The following is a 15,858-nucleotide window of genomic DNA, read 5'->3' on the forward strand; positions in this document are numbered from 1 at the left end:
CAACAACAACAAAAATAAACAAATGGGTCTTAATTAAACTGAAAAGTTTCTGTACAGCTAAGGAGACAACAGGCAAAGCATACAGACAACTAGGATCTATAGAGAACTCAAATTAATCCACATGAAAAAAGCCAACAATCCCATATATCAATGGGCAAGAAACATGAATAGAACCTTCTCTAAAGAAGACAGACGAATGGCTAACAAACATATGAAAAAATGTTTTTCATCATCCCTAATTATTAGAGAAATACAAATCAAAACCACCCTGAGGTACCATCTAACCCCAGCGAGACTGGCCCACATCACAAAATCTTAAACTCCAGATGCTAATCTGGATATGGAGAGAAGAGAACACTTTTACACATTGCTGGTGGGACTACAAACTAATACAACCTTTTTGGAAGGAAATATGGAAAACCCTCAAAGAACTCAATCTAGACCTCACATTTGATCCAGTAATCCCCATTACTGGGCATCTACCCAGAAGAAAAAAAACCCTTTTACCATAAGGACACTTGCACTAGACTGTTTGTATATCACAGCTCAATTTACAATCGCCAAAATGTGGAAACAGCCTAAATGCCCACCAACCCAGGAATGGATTAACAAGCTATGGTGTATGTGTATCATGGAATACTATTCAGCCATTAAAAAGATGGAGAATTTACATCCATTGTATTAACCTAGATGGAAGTGGAACATATTATTCTAGTAAAGCATCTCAGAATGGAGGAGCAAGAATTCTATGTACTCAATTCTCATAGTTGATGACCACAGTGGGGGATGGGGAAAAGGAAGAGTAGAGAGAGGGAAGGAGGGAGGGGCATGGGGGGGGTCACAGTGTGTGACACACCTTTTGGGGGCAGGACACAACTATAAGAGGGACTTTACCTAACAAATGCAATCAATGTGACCTGGTTCTTTGTACCCTCAATGAATCTTCAACGATTAAAAAAAAAATTGTCATGCTATGGATGGGGGTGCTTCTGGCATCCACTGGAGAGAAGTCTGGGATGCCAAACATCCTACAATGCACAGATAGTACCCTTCAACAAAGAATTATCCAGCTTAAAATATTAGTGCCAAAGTTGAGAAACCCTGAGATGATGGGATTACAGTTTAAAGCAGAGAGACCAGTTGAGGAAATGGTTTCAGTAATTAGATTGAGACACCTTGGCAAACCAAAGTGGTATCTGCTGTGGTGGAGCAAAGAGGACAGTGTTGAGATACTAAGGTAGTGGGGCTTGGTGTTTGATTTAATGTGTGTTATGGGTGGGGAAGGGATAGGAGAACAATAACTCCCAGTTTCTGGCTTGTTTCAATTTGATGAGGGAATATGGGTAGGGACCCCTTTAGGGATGGGGAGAGGATGTAGTAGTTGATATGCAGCAGTTAATATGAAGCTCAGAAGAGGGGCGTACAGGGGTGTCCAACCTGCAGCCTGTGGGCTGCATGCTCATTCTATGAGGACTTCTCCTGCTTATCTGTGATAAGCTAACCAGCTTTTGCCAGCATTTGTGTATTTCATGTGCGGCCCAGGACAACTCTTCTTCTTCCAACATGCAGCAGAAAAGAAAAAAGGTTGGACGCCCCTGGTTTGGAGTTAGAAAATGTGGGGTAATAGAAACTATAGGAATAAATAAGATGATTTTAAAAAGAAGAGGGCAAAGAATCAAATCCTGGAAGTGATTAACAGAGAAACAGAAAACCCAAGGAGGAAACAGAGGTAACAACCACAGAAAGTGGAGGAAACAGTAGAATGTGTAATTAGAGAAACTGAAGGAAAAACTGGTTTATACAAGTGGGTGTCATCTGCAAGATCACATACTGAAGCGATGTCAAGTCAGATGAATACTGAGAGCTTCCTTCAGCTTTTGCAGTAAGAAGGCAACCTTAATGAAAGCAATGGTAATAGACATTATATTGTGTATACAGCAAATGTCAACAACTCTTTCAAGGAGCTTGGCAGTAAAGAGGATGAAAGATAGGAGAAGATAGGTAAATGTAAGATTGGGAAGAGGGTTTTTGTTTTTTTAATATTTTTGAGTTTAATGATGGGAGAGATCTGAGTACTGAGATTGGGAAGAACCTATAGGGAAAAAGAATTTCTCTTTCTCTTAGGACTAGAGAAAGAAAAGAAGGGTAATCAATGGATTACAACTTCTGAAGAGGTATGATGGGATGAAATTCGGAGAACACATGTCAGAAGGGAGATAGGCAAGGGTGGTCCAGTTGGTATAGAGACGTAGAGGTACAGGTTGAAGAAGGGAGTTAGGTTAGGCAATTCTTTCCTAATACTTTCCATTTCCTTGGTGAAATAAGAAGAAGTGTTAGGGAGGTGTGGGTAAGAGGAAAAGAAAAAGAAAAGGGGAGACATGAAATGGCTGCTGTAGGAAATGGCTGAGAACTTGAGAATGACAGGATTTCTATCAGCATTGAGGGTTCAGCTGAAGTTAGAGTATGTGAGTTTGTAGTGGAAACCATGGGGATGTTATGTTCAATTTGTACTGTCTCTAGCAGTACGAATGTCAGAGCTGATAGGGAAGATGGCTAGATTGTTCTAGAGTTGTGAAGAATAAGGTAGCCAAAGCTGCTGACTATTCAAAATGTGGATTTATATCAGAGATTCTCAAACCTGGCTGCATGTTAGAATCACCTGTGGAGCTTATCAACACATAAAAATAGCTGTCACTCATCCCGGATCTACTGAATCAGAACTTCTGGGTTCTAAAGTTTTTATCTTTAAAAAGTTCTACAAGTGACTCTGATATTCAGTTAGGGTAGAGGATCACTGGTCTATACTTAGGCAAACTTATTTTAATTCAGAGCATGAAGATGTTCCTGCTCCAGTACAGGCTACATGGCATATATAGTTTAGTCTTTTGGAACTCTAGTTCCTAAGAGGGTGGGTAATTTTGAGACATCTTTAAGAAATGGGTGCCACAGTACTTTCAGTAAGTTCAGAAGAGAATGTGGGTTTGGGAAAGGGGGCAGGGTTGTGAAGAACTTAGTGTAGTCTTGTCATTTTCCTTGCAGGTTTAATTGAAGTTCAAGAGGCCCTGGAACTCAACTTTAGCCTTTCTGGAACACCAAGGTCATAGTCTGTGAGTGTCCACATTTCATGGGTGCTGTAGTAGTGGGCACTTGAACAGGTTGTGCTGTGGAGAGGCAAAGCTTTAATCCCTGTACCCTGCTCTGCCTTCAGTTGGTAACTACGTATATGTTCTACCCAGTCCAGTAACCAAGCAGAGTAACCAAGCAGTGTTTTCAATACATGCCAGTGTCCGTACTCCAGGCTCTTTAAATTACAGTTCATTTTTAATATCTAAGACAGACACTTCTGAATTTCAAACTGAGATTCATTCTAATGGATAACTGAAAAGTAGTGGTGAATTGAATATCCTGACTTTTTAGAGTATAGTGGATTCTAGTCCTTATAGACCATAAAGCTTGATAGTATGTATTAAACAAATGTTTACTTCAGAAAACCCAGTGTGGGTTCACAAATGCCAAACGAATTAATCAGATCCCCATAGTGGTAGACAGTAATCCCTTTAAACAGTCTTTATAGAAACTTGGTTTCTATAAAGTAGTTGATGGAGACGATGATAGAGAAATTTATGCCAGGTGATAGTAAAAATCTAATAGTTAAAGTTCTTATGCAAAGAGTAACTTGAATGACATGTAGGCTTTCTTCTTGAGTCCCTCAATATTTTTTCAGGGCTGTAGATTGAAATGTGGAAGGCTTGCTTATCATACTTGTGAAAGATCCAAAACCAGAAGGAGTAGCTTGTTGTGTGAGTGAATCAAGAGTCAGAAAGACCTTGGAAGGTTGAAATAGTGGGTCAAAACAAATTTTATCTTCCAAAAAAAAAAATGTTTTTTTTTTCTTAGTTACAAAAGGAACAAATGTGCATTATTTTAAAAAGTGAGACAGTACATAAGTTCTTAAAAAGAAAGTTGGTAGAATTTGCTTTTAGTGAAAACAGCTGGCTTTTGGTGAAGTAAATCTTTGCTTAGTGTACATTCTTCTGATGTCACGCGAATGGTATGAAAAGAGCATATTCAGTAGACCAAAGCATATACATATTGAATTTTAATTCACATTGCCAAATGATTCTTGAGAAAAACTGTGTACACTTTCACGTCCCCATTTATATGCAAGTATCTGTCTCTCCACATATTCACTAAGTTCCATGTTGCTTATAAAATCTGTCTGCCTGAGATACGGATATCTTACTTTGTTGCCTAATTTTTACTTTTAAATTTACAATATCAAGTAAGGCTTAACTGAAATAAATCTGCATTTGGTTTATAAATCAGCTGTACATATACAGCAAGCTAAGGGAGGTCTAGTATGAAGAAATCCTGGGAGTGTTAATTGACGACCTACTTCCTTATATAAGCAGTCTGATGCCCCTGCTGCCAAAATGAATTCAGTGGGGCTGCGGGTCAGTGCTGTCTGATGATGTCTGGACTGTTTCTGTTCTTATCAACACTTATACACTAGAAGGTATCCACCAGGTGCTTGTTAATTAAAGACTGTCCTGGGCAGAGAAGGGCCTGGAAGCTATTCTGTATCAGGAGTAGTTGAGGGAATGGTATAGTTCAACCTAGAGAAGAAAGTTTCGGTAGGGGTTCATAGGTATCTTTGGAGATTTGCAGAGTTATTCTGCATAAGAGTGATTTGAATTGTTCTGTGTTCAGAGGGAATAACTAACATCAATCAGTAGAAGCAGCAGATCCACTTGGCAACAATTATAACACATCACAAATAGGTTGTGCTGTCTTACAAAGCAGTGAGTACTTGACCCTAGAAAGGATTGAAGCAGACATTAAATAACTAGCTCTCAGAGGTGTAAGGGGGGAATTCTTTTTAATTTTCAAAACATCGTTTTTAATGGGATATTTCAGAAATGAAAATACAGCATATAGTTTACAGTCTACCGTGTATCTACCAGTCAGATTTAACATTTTGGTACTTGTCACATTTTCTTCCTCTTCATATAGACACAGGTGAAGTATTTACCCATCCTCATCTTCTCTCCTCCTTTGCTCCTGAGATTGGTGTGATGCTTTCTTGTCCATTCTTTTATATTGGTTACTCCCTGTGTTTGTATTTATATAACACACTGTATTATTTTGAGCTATATATCTCTTTTTGCAACATTCTTTTTACATTTAATATTATTTTTCAAGATTTGACTTTTGGTTTTATGTTTGTTTTTGTATTTTTTGAGATAGTCTCATTCTATCTCCTGGGTAGAGTGTTGAGGTGAGGTCTCTTGGGTTCAGGTAATCCTTTTGCTTCAGCCTCCCGAGTAGCTGGGACTACAGCCACCATGCCCAGCTAATTTTTCTATTTCTAGTAGAGATGGGGTCTCCCTCTTGCTCAGGCTGGTCTCAAACTCCTGAGCTCAGGCAATCCACCCATCTTGGCCTCCCAGAGTGTTAGGATTCCAGGCATGTGCCACCATACCTGGCAAGATTTACAGTGTTAACGCACATAGACCACGTTCATTACTTTTAACATTTATATATAAATATATAATTATATGTTTACTTCTCTGTGAAGGAATTTTAGGCTGTTTTCAGTCTTTTGGTTTTGGTTTTTTCTGTTACAGTAAGTCCTGCATTGAATATGCTCCTATATGCTAGAATAGATTTGTTCATTGGAAAGAGGGTTGAAGTGGATGGCTTAATATTCCTGCACGTATACAGTTTTAAGTTCATTTTAATTCAACTAACATTGTCTAGTCTGTGAGGATAAAAAGAATAAGACCTCATCCCTACTTAAGGAATTCAAGTCTTCATGTCTGAAGACTCTGTGAACTTCGAAATATTTAATTGCATCTTGTCTCATTTTTAAACATTTATGAAGCTTAGCTGATTTAGGCAATTAGTTACCTTTGCTATGATGGGGTATAATCTGGGATAACTATGGTTTTTGGTATAATTTTCAACCTTAAGTCTTCATGTTAACTTTAATTTTTGATGAGATGACTTACATGTTCGAGAACATTTGGAAATATTTCTCTTCCAGCTCTGCTTTGTCTACTTATGATTTATAATAAAGAAGTACATATTTTCTATTTCATCCTTTCTATTGAACTTTACTCATTAAGATTAATAAATGTCATTTATGATATATTTCTCTGTGTGCTTTTTTGGTCTGTGTGTCTTGTGTTTTTAGGAAAAAGGCTCAGCTCAAGAAAAAAAGAGGTGTGCCTCAGATTAATGAACAAATGCTATTTCATGGCACCAGCAGTGAATTTGTGGAAGCAATTTGCATTCATAACTTTGATTGGAGAATAAATGGCATACATGGTGCTGTGTTTGGAAAAGGTAATTATCAGAATTCTAGGTTCAGTTGGAGTCCTACCAGAGTGTTTTCTCTTTTGAGAGATAATTAATTATTTTGGAATTCAGGGTTTTGGTAGGCATTAAGTTAAAATTTACTATGCTGGGTTCCAGGCCTATCTTAAAGAGTTTATGTGCCATAGAAAAGCCATCATACATGATGGAATTCAGACTCTTAGACTTCTACCAGATTAAATAGCTTTCCAAATCCCAGCCATCCAGATGGGCCATCATACCTGTATTAGCTGATTTTCGTAATATATTTAATTTTCTACTATAAATCCTTTCCACCTATAAGACTATATGCTAAATTGCTTTATAGAAAATCTATAGAGAATGATAGAATAAATTAATTATAACTACATTGTACACTGGTATAGGTACTAGTGTGTTTGTTTTGTTTTTTAAAAAAAAATTATGGGCAAGAATATTAATGACCAATAAAGAATAGTGGAGTAAAATCTCATTTTACTTCTAATGTTGTAAAAGTCTAAGTTCTCCAATTTATGCCCACTGCTTGAGAAAATCAAGGGGAGAAGTGAAGGAAAAAGGCAAGGGATAGACATTTATTTTTCTGGTCTTTACTTGGTATCTTACCACTTAAGATCAGCATATTCTGTATTTTGCAAAAGCCTTTATTCATATAGACTATTAAAAAGTCTATATAGACCTTTATTTAACTGCAAAGGTCGGAAAGTGCTATATGAATCCCAGCAATATTGGGTGAATATGAGACTTTGCAATTTGTTTCCAAAATTCTTTAGAGTAAGTATGCCCTTAATGATGTTCAATCTCTCATGTCTGCCATCTCGGAGGAGTTGATTGCTTTATTGAGTTTTCATATGCAGGCAGTCAGCCAGTGAAATTGTTCTTTTTGAGAGCTCAGATACAAATAGCATTGCTCTCCGTCAGAAGTCTTTTCCCAGATATGAGATTCTATTATTTCCAGAAATGTAGAATTGTTACCCTGTATCATGGTTTCTTAGGGTTCGAAAGAATGTCTGTAGACCAGTAGTTGTAATGGAGTGGGGAAGTGGTAGAAGGAAATAGGAATGGGAAGGAGGGCCACACAGTAAAAACTCAGGTCCTGCCACCATTTTTTAATCACTGAGCTATTTTTAACTGTGTTATTTATTGGGGTCTTTGGAAAATTTCCTTTGCAATTTTGAAACTACAAAAGTCTAATAGCTTCATTTTGGCATGGGCCGGGGATGGTGTTGGCGGTGAGGACTGTTCTATACCAGCAAATCTATTCCTAAGGCAGGCTGCACCACAGCTGTCCATAACAGATGGATCTCTATTCTTTTCTTAAAGATCTGCAGATGAGGAGATTCCACATCTATTTTTATTATCCAGTTCCATGCATCTATTCTCCTGGCAATTAGAATGTTTTTGCTTGTTTTTAATATATTCTTAGGAGTAATCTTGGCTTTTTTGGTCCTTTTTGTTTAAGGAACCTATTTTGCTAGAGATGCTGCTTACTCCAGTCGCTTCTGCAAAGATGATATAAAGCATGGGAACACATTCCAAATTCATGGTGTCAGCTTGCAACAGCGGCATCTATTTAGAACATATAAATCTATGTTTCTTGCTCGAGTGCTAATTGGAGATTACATAAATGGAGACTCCAAATACATGCGACCTCCTTCCAAAGACGGGAGCTATGTGAATTTATATGACAGCTGTGTGGATGATACCTGGAATCCAAAGATCTTTGTGGTATTTGATGCCAACCAAATCTATCCTGAGTACTTGATAGACTTTCATTGATTTTACTTCCAAATCTCAGTGGTCAAGGAAGTTTTATTCTTTTTTGCAGGAAGATTTGCTCTCCCATCATCTAGCCAGTATGTTAATTATCTGGTACTTTTGAAAAAATACGAAAGAAAAAGTGGCCTCCATATAAAAAGACATACTGACTTTAAGGTTGGTTTTTTTGTTGTTTTGTTTTTGCCCATTTCTCATAGTCATGTTGGTTAAAAATTGATACTGTTGCCATTTTAACACATCAAGGTGAAAGATACCATTCAAAATGGAATCAGCTGAGTTTCAACTAATAGGGTAATTCAGAATCTTTAAAGTTTACATATGTGTTTTCAGAATAAATGGTCTTACTTCAAACAGATTTATTCACATAGATGTTCAAAAAATAAAAATGTAGACAGAAATGTGTCCCATTAGAGGAATTGGTCCTTTATGAATTGAATTCTGGTAATAGTATCTACCAGTCAACATGTGGCTTTGGTGGTCTTCTCAGGGAGAGATTTAAAACCCTGAAATAGTCTGAGCACCTTGAGAGGAATCACAAAAAAGAATCATTTGCAGTTCGGTCAGATAAGCCAGAAGGACAGAAATCTAGATGGAGCACCCTGCTACCAGTCGCCTTAGGATAGCAGGCGGCAGCCTCAGACTTGTCATTCTGTCTCCGGCAGCAGACCGTAATTAGCCTACACTTCCTCCACTGGGGCTCTTTAATTCTTGCACCCGGACTTGCTGTGCAAGGTGTTTATTGCATCTTCAAATGAAATTTTTATTATATAAAACACATTTATTTTTTTCCTTTGTTGTGGAGTCCCTACAATGATCACTTCTAAAATGTTTTTATTTGCTCCCCTACAAGAATTCAATGATTTCTAAAATTCACATCTCAAAGTTGTATTTTCCCATTTTGAATCATTACAGAAAGCAGGCAATGCTTGGAACAAATCTTTTATCCTTTGGAGTAGCTATTTACAATCTACTAACTGTTTTGAAAAGTTACATATTATTCATAATCATGCTTAATGGAAGTTTCTTTACCTGTTCAATCTGTTTGGCTACTCTAAGGAAGAAAGTATTATTGGAAGAATTTCCTGCTACTAAAGGTATTCAAGTAGAGGCAAGATAACAACTTGGTAGAAATGCTGTATAGGAGGTCAAGTACCAGATGGGGAATTGCCCATGTGGCTGTAAGAAGTCTTTCAAGCATTGACTTTCCATGATTCTGCCTGGGAAAGAAAGCATATATACCAAGCCTTTACAGAAAACCTTTTTCTAACTCTAATACTGATTTCTCTCTTCATTATCTTCACCTTGTTTTGGCTCAGTGTTAGTGAATACGATATAACTTCTCCATCAAAATTCCAGTAAGTGTCCATGCTGATATTGTTCACTTAAATCATTTGAATTGGGAAGGCATCTAGAAATAATCAAAGTACAGCATTCAATAGGATTAGGGATGGTAATTCTTCCAAGTGCTGTAAATCTTCAGATTTCCGTTATAGCTTACCACATATGTAATTGTGCAGTGGAAAGTAAGTAATCCCCAGGAAATTGCATGGACAGTACCTTTGAAACAAGGTGTCAGTAAAGATTTCCTGACTCATATGTATAGCCTAATTGCAGGATTTGGTTGAAGTGCTATGAATATTTAGAAAGAGCACATTTTAAAAACATACAGAGATCATCATGGAAATAACAGGAGGCACAGTCACTAGGCTGCCTTGTGGAGAGGTGGCACACCATACCAAAAAATGTTAAAATCATTCCCCATTCTACATGGCTTTTTTTCCAATTTAATGTACAAACCTCTCTCTGCACTTGAATAACTGTTGTAGCGTTTGGAAGTTATTTTTCTTTTCTTTTAGATATGTGTGATCTTATCTCAAGGCAGATTCTGAACTTACTTAGTTGGTTTATATGAAATATGGAGGGTACACTGCCGTAGCCAATATGAGAAAGCACTGTCCTGTTATTTTTATCTGAGAATGTACTGCCAACTCTCCTTTTATAAGAAAGAACTGGTTTTAATACATGTTTTAAAATATGATAGTGTAGATAGAGTTAATGGATGTTAAAATTTTATTTTTTTGTTTTAGTCAATAGATTGAGTTGAGAATCGTATGATCAGTATATAATCAGACTGGATGCAACTATTTGCCATTTTTTCTTGTTGTCATCACATAGTGGCAGTGAGGAGAATGAATAGAAATCACTCCACAACAATGACAATTGTTTTTTTCAAACTCTGTATTGAATAAATTCCATTTGATGGTGACTTTTGTTTTTCACTGTGATGGTATCAGCCTCAGGGTAAAAAAATGTGTTTATAAAAAAACAGTTCATAAATCCTTCAGTTGTGAACAGGAAGGTTTTAACTAGTGCATCATTTCATTTCTAGACTGTTGATGGTGTTGATGATAAAGAATTTGGAGCCATTTTGATACATGAATATATTGTTTTTACATGTGGCGATTAAAACTTTCTTGGTTATCTGCGTATACCACATATTTGTTTCTATGTTTCCTGTGATTCATCTCCACCTTGCGTTATTTAAGTTTTTAGCTCCGTCTTAATGGAAATTTAAGTTGTATGTTTCCTATAATTCTTAAGTACTCCAGTTGCAGATGGGGGAAGTCTCTTGAGTTTGAATCATTGTGAGCTGATCAAACAACCTATGGGGGAAATCATTCACTCTTTGCTATTGAAAAATGCTAGGACTGGTGAAGGCCTCACACCTGTAGCAAGGTTTCCTCTTGGTGTGCAGGATTCCTACTCAGGGGAATAGTTCTGGAAGGGGTATTTGCATTCACCCCAGGAGCATGCTTCCTGCAGTCCATGCAACCTCCCACCATTCCCCCTGTGTCTACAGTCATTCCTGTTGAAGCCTGTTAGACATTCTGTTTAACCTTTAAGCTCCAGTTGGTTTAAGGAAGGTATCAAAGGCTATGGTAATTTTAGAGTAGAGAGAACTGAGGCCAGAATGAGGCTTACCTGCGGAAACAAGTCAAGTTTTCCACTCACTAAAATCATGTCTAAGTCTGTCTAAATATTGGACTAATTATTAACACGCATTGTGATAAAAATTCAGTCAAGCTTTGATTGATGGTATAGAGATGTGACAATTTTGTACATTTTTGTTCCTGGGCCCTTCAGGTACTTTTGGTCACCTCCCAGATAACTGGGTATAACAGGAGAAACAATTGTATAGCATTGCTAATTGTGCTTTAGTTGAGCACAATTTCCTCTCTCCCTGGGGAAGGATTTTTTGGTTTATTTTAAAATATTTTCTTTGGTTTAAAACAAAGAGATGGTCGATTTCTAGATATAATTATATATTCTGTACTTATAAAAGAGATAAAAGGCAAAGAAAAATAGCAAAAAGCCTACATGGCTTTTTCCCCAATTTAATGTACAGACCTCTCTCAGCACTTGAACAACTGTTGTAGCAAAAATTATTTTGCTACACAAAATAAGCAAAAACCGTGTCAAAAATTATTTTTGATGAGAAACTTTAGCTAAGTGACTCTACTTATCTTTATGCCTTTGCACTGTATGCAGAAAGTTTTGGTGATAGGAGTTGGCCTGTTGCACTTCCCTTTATTATTTCATGATGTTGCTTGGGGCACCACAAATGGAAGAAATGAACATTTCAAAACAATTCATGATTATTTGGGGGCTGCCTGGTTAGTCTGATAATTTATGCAGGCGGAGGTGAGCCTTAAATATCTAGGAGAGAAGTGCAAAGTTTATCCCTTGACCTTCCCTTTTTGGCAGAGGTGGTTTACTTCTTACATTTTCAGAAACTCCAGGATGGAAGGTGGTTTGAGAGCTCATGTAGTCTCTGTCTTTCCTTCTGTGCCTTTCCTGTACTGAACTGTGCTGAATCCATCCCAGGTAAAAGGATGCTCTGTTCTTCCTAACACCCCAACAGTAAATTCCTTGCTGTAACTGATCTAAGTCTCCTGCTGTATGATTATATAATCCATTTTCTCAGCTTTAATTGGCCTTCATGTTTTTAGTGCTGCAGGCTAAGAACTTGACTTTTATTTGAACTCTCTCGCTGTGTGGCTGTGTATCTAAGAATTTAGCGCTGGTCTTATTCGTTTTTAAGTGGCTTCTCAGGAGATCAGAACATAGGTTTTATGCACAGACATTTGTATTTTCTTCAGCTTCTTAGCTTTGCTGAACCCTCTACCAAGAGCTTGTATAGTAAGCTGATTCTAACTCTGACTTATCCTAACTTCACCATGGTAAACCAGCTTATGCAGAGTCACAATCAAAATTCAAATCACTTTTACAATATTAATTATACATCCAGCCCATACTTCTTGTGTTTTCCTGTTCCTTTTTAAAAAGTACCTTTTCCTGAAGGGCTTATTATGCTTTTATGTTTGATAGATAACATGTGGAAGCTGCAGGCATTATAAGCCCACATTTGATTAACACTATCAAAGAATCAGTGTTCAAGCCCATTACCTCTGCTTTATTCCTTTAAAAAGAAGATCAAGCACCAACTTGGGAATCAACTGATCTGATTTTTATTTCAGGCTTTCCTGTTTGACTCAGTGTGACCTTGGATAACTCACCCGAGGGGGAAGCTTTGCTTTTCAGAAGGTGCAGCTTATGAAAGACTAATCAGACTCTTGTTAAAAGAAAGATACTTGATTGAGCATTGCTGACTGATTTTTGAGTTTGGGTCAAGAAAATACAATAGCAGGGATCATGATGCATTAAGAAGAAAGAAGCAAGGGCTTAAAGTAGGAAGGAAAACGAATTGACCTGGTTCACCCTGAAACTCTGCCACTAATTAGTTCCCATGCTCATCCCCCTTCAAGTTAACAATTCTGAGTTTTTGTGGTGTACCAGGCAGTGAACAAGCCACACGTGGCCTCTGCTGTCATGGAACTGAAAGTCAGGCAGGGAGAACTGTACTGAACTGTAATGACAAGAGTGATGGGCTTTGACAAAGGGATTTCGCCTATCCTAGGGAATTAGGGAAGTCTTCCCTAGGGAGTGACATTTGAATGTGGAGATGAGTAGGTGTGAATTAGGTGCACGAGGATTTTATGTCTCCTGGCCACACCCATCTATGCCATACCAGGCTTTGAAGAGATGAAATAAGAATCATATGAGTAGAGGTAGGCTGGAAGGTTTTTTTTCTTTAATCATTAAAACTCAGAGTGGCAGAATCAAAACCATTCAAATGGATTGCTCCCAATACTGCACCCGGCCCCCGGGGTCAGCTTTAGGGATGCTGGGACCAACACCAATGGGTGTATGCAGTGAAAGGAAGGGATTGTGTAGATTTTTATAAAATTTACTAAGAGAATCAAGATGCTTACAGGTAAAGGAGTTCTTTCTTGCCTCTGTACCTTTGTTTATGCCTTTTTCTCTCCCAGAACTCACACTCAGATTCCTCCCTTTCACCTTGAAAGCTCTATTTGAAGCTTGGACTCTGGAGTCAGGTGTTCGGGCTGATTCCTGGCTCCACCACTTACTAGCTATTTGACCCAGGGAAGCTTATTTATTAATAACCTCTCTGTGCTTCTGTTTCCTCATCTTTACCCCAGAAGGTTAGGGAGAGAATTAGAAAAGTATTACCCACAGCGTGTTTAGGATAATGCCCAGCCTGTAGTCAGCCTCAGTAAGTGCGAGTGAGTATAAGGCCCTTCAGCCAAGGACCATCAGGAGCAACCCTATAAATTAAACAGGTTAGGTTTATTACTCACGGCAACAAGGGAAAACATACCATGGGGAATATGTGGGGTCTCAGTAAGAGAGTGCTAGAAAGAACTTTCTGTAGGAGTTAGAATCTGGTTTGGTGATTTGGGGGAGGGTCTGCAGAATCAAGATTTCACGCGGGATTGGATGCTGTCAGAAAGCAGGGATGATTCTGTGATTTGGGGTGTCTATAAACCCCGTCTATATAGGAGAGCACCTGAAGATAAGCTATAATTGGTAAAGGAGAAGCAGTCACTCATTTTGGCTGAGAGACAGGGTGTTTGGTATTCTGTGGGTGGCACAGTGACCTTATTTTTGTCTGTGCTTAGACAAAATTATGAAGTGGCCTTGTTTTGTCTCATGTTATTGTGGTCCCAGAATAACCTTGTCTGGGGTTGGTTTTCTGTGAGATAGTTTAGGTTCGACAGAATAACATGGCTCAGTTGTGAGTACCAGTATCAGAGGATGGACTCTTTTCTTTTTTGACTTGTCTAACTTTTATTTAGGCTAGTTTTCTTCCTGTGGGGAAGTTGTTAGTGAATTTATTCTTTTCTTCATTTAATAAAATACCAAATGAGTGCCTATATCTGCTATCAGGTGCTGTGCTTAACATAGGGCACAGTAGTAAAACCCTATCTTTAGGACTCAAATTCTAGGATAAAAAGAGATTGAACGATTGTTTTAACCAACTGTCTAGCTGTTCAAATGTCTTCTTCCCACAAAGTACCCAGCCTGTGTCTGGATACTCCTAATGATAAGACATTCCTACCTGCAGCAGACAAGCCTAATTGGCTCTTACCTTGATATGTAACCTCTCTCTGCCTACAGTCTACCACTTAGGCTTATGTCTACCAGTTAAAGGCTTCCAGAACAAGTTCCTTGCGTGTTCTATTAGTTGACCCAAGGACAATGTAAGTGAACCTTGGATTCTCACATTTCAATGCTGTAGTGACTACTTTCTTATGTTCTTGTCAAAATGATATTTTAATTTAACAAATAATTTAATGTTGATTCCTTTTTCTACGTATCGTTAATATTTAGGTCTATTTTGTCCTGCTGAAGGACAAAGACTACATTATTGGGGGTTTTCCTGATAAGACCAGTGTATATAGGCAGTGAGGTGCTAGTGACTGTAAGAACAATGAACACTAGATGGCAGTATCTTACTCCAGATCTGGCGCAACAAAATCTAGGGGCTCAGTTCAGACCTGAATTTTAGAGAGGGTCTTCTAGAAATTATCTAGTAGATTCCCCTGTCACCAGGGAGTAATCCCTGGCCAAATCCACCTAGATAGGTAGGTGTTTGCCTCAATTATAATAATTTCTGGGAAAAATGGGTCCTTTCCTATTCTAAAGTTTTACATCTGGCCTGTGAAACTACTACATCACAGACTGCTATCTAATTCTGTTTTCCTTTTTCCTCACATGAGATTTGTTTTACTTACGCAAACAAATGTTGGGCACTCTCTGTGTCCATAAACACAGAGAAATTTACCAGCAAGTCAGCCTTTCAACCTTACTGCTTCAGCACCCGCCCCTGCTCCCACCAAAAGGATATTGTTAACACTCTGCCATCTTTCTTGCCTTACTCCTCATCTCCTCCATATCTGGTACTGCCTCCTGGCTACGCTACACGTTATTCTCAAGTTATGGAGCCCCCAGGTGTTGCCATCCTCTTTGGCACAAATAAGAAACTCAAGATTCTTACAATGGTAAAGTTAACACCTTGGAATACAGTATGAACTCTGAAATATGATATTCTATGCTCTTGTAAAAAAATGTGTGATGGAAACGATGGGCGATAAACTTAGCTTCAAATTAGAACCTAGAATATATCACTGTCTTGTTTCTGGAATACTTATCTCAAGTAGCAAATGAGGAGTTGAACTTGATGCACTACAAATTTTATACTGTAACTTTTATACTGTTCCTACAAAATTGAGGTGAGATCAGGTAATAATTTGCTCTTGTGGAGAACAGGAGGAACTGAGTGCCTGAGGTTGTATTTCCATG

At 38.0% G+C, this 15,858-nt stretch overlaps 1 protein-coding gene across 4 annotated transcripts in view; it reads left to right on the forward strand.

The window, feature by feature from the left end:
- Window positions 1-10,645, forward strand: part of PARP11 (poly(ADP-ribose) polymerase family member 11) — a 61,999-nt gene extending 51,354 nt beyond the window's left edge. For 2 of the 4 annotated variants that reach the window (XM_003796427.3, XM_012809320.2), the window contains 2 exons: window positions 6,197-6,348; window positions 7,817-8,285. In XM_003796427.3, coding sequence (XP_003796475.1) covers window positions 6,197-6,348; window positions 7,817-8,133 — 469 coding nt within the window. In that variant the 3' untranslated portion in view covers window positions 8,134-8,285. Of the gene's footprint in view, window positions 1-6,196; window positions 6,349-7,816 lie in introns of all 4 variants that reach the window. The other 2 variants (XM_023517074.1, XM_023517075.1) reach the window with 2 other exon arrangements.
- The last annotated feature ends 5,213 nt before the right edge of the window (window positions 10,646-15,858 follow it).

Source organism: Otolemur garnettii, unplaced genomic scaffold, assembly GCF_000181295.1.
Source record: "Otolemur garnettii isolate 467f Iridium unplaced genomic scaffold, OtoGar3 scaffold00104, whole genome shotgun sequence".
Classification (NCBI taxonomy): domain Eukaryota; kingdom Metazoa; phylum Chordata; class Mammalia; order Primates; family Galagidae; genus Otolemur; species Otolemur garnettii.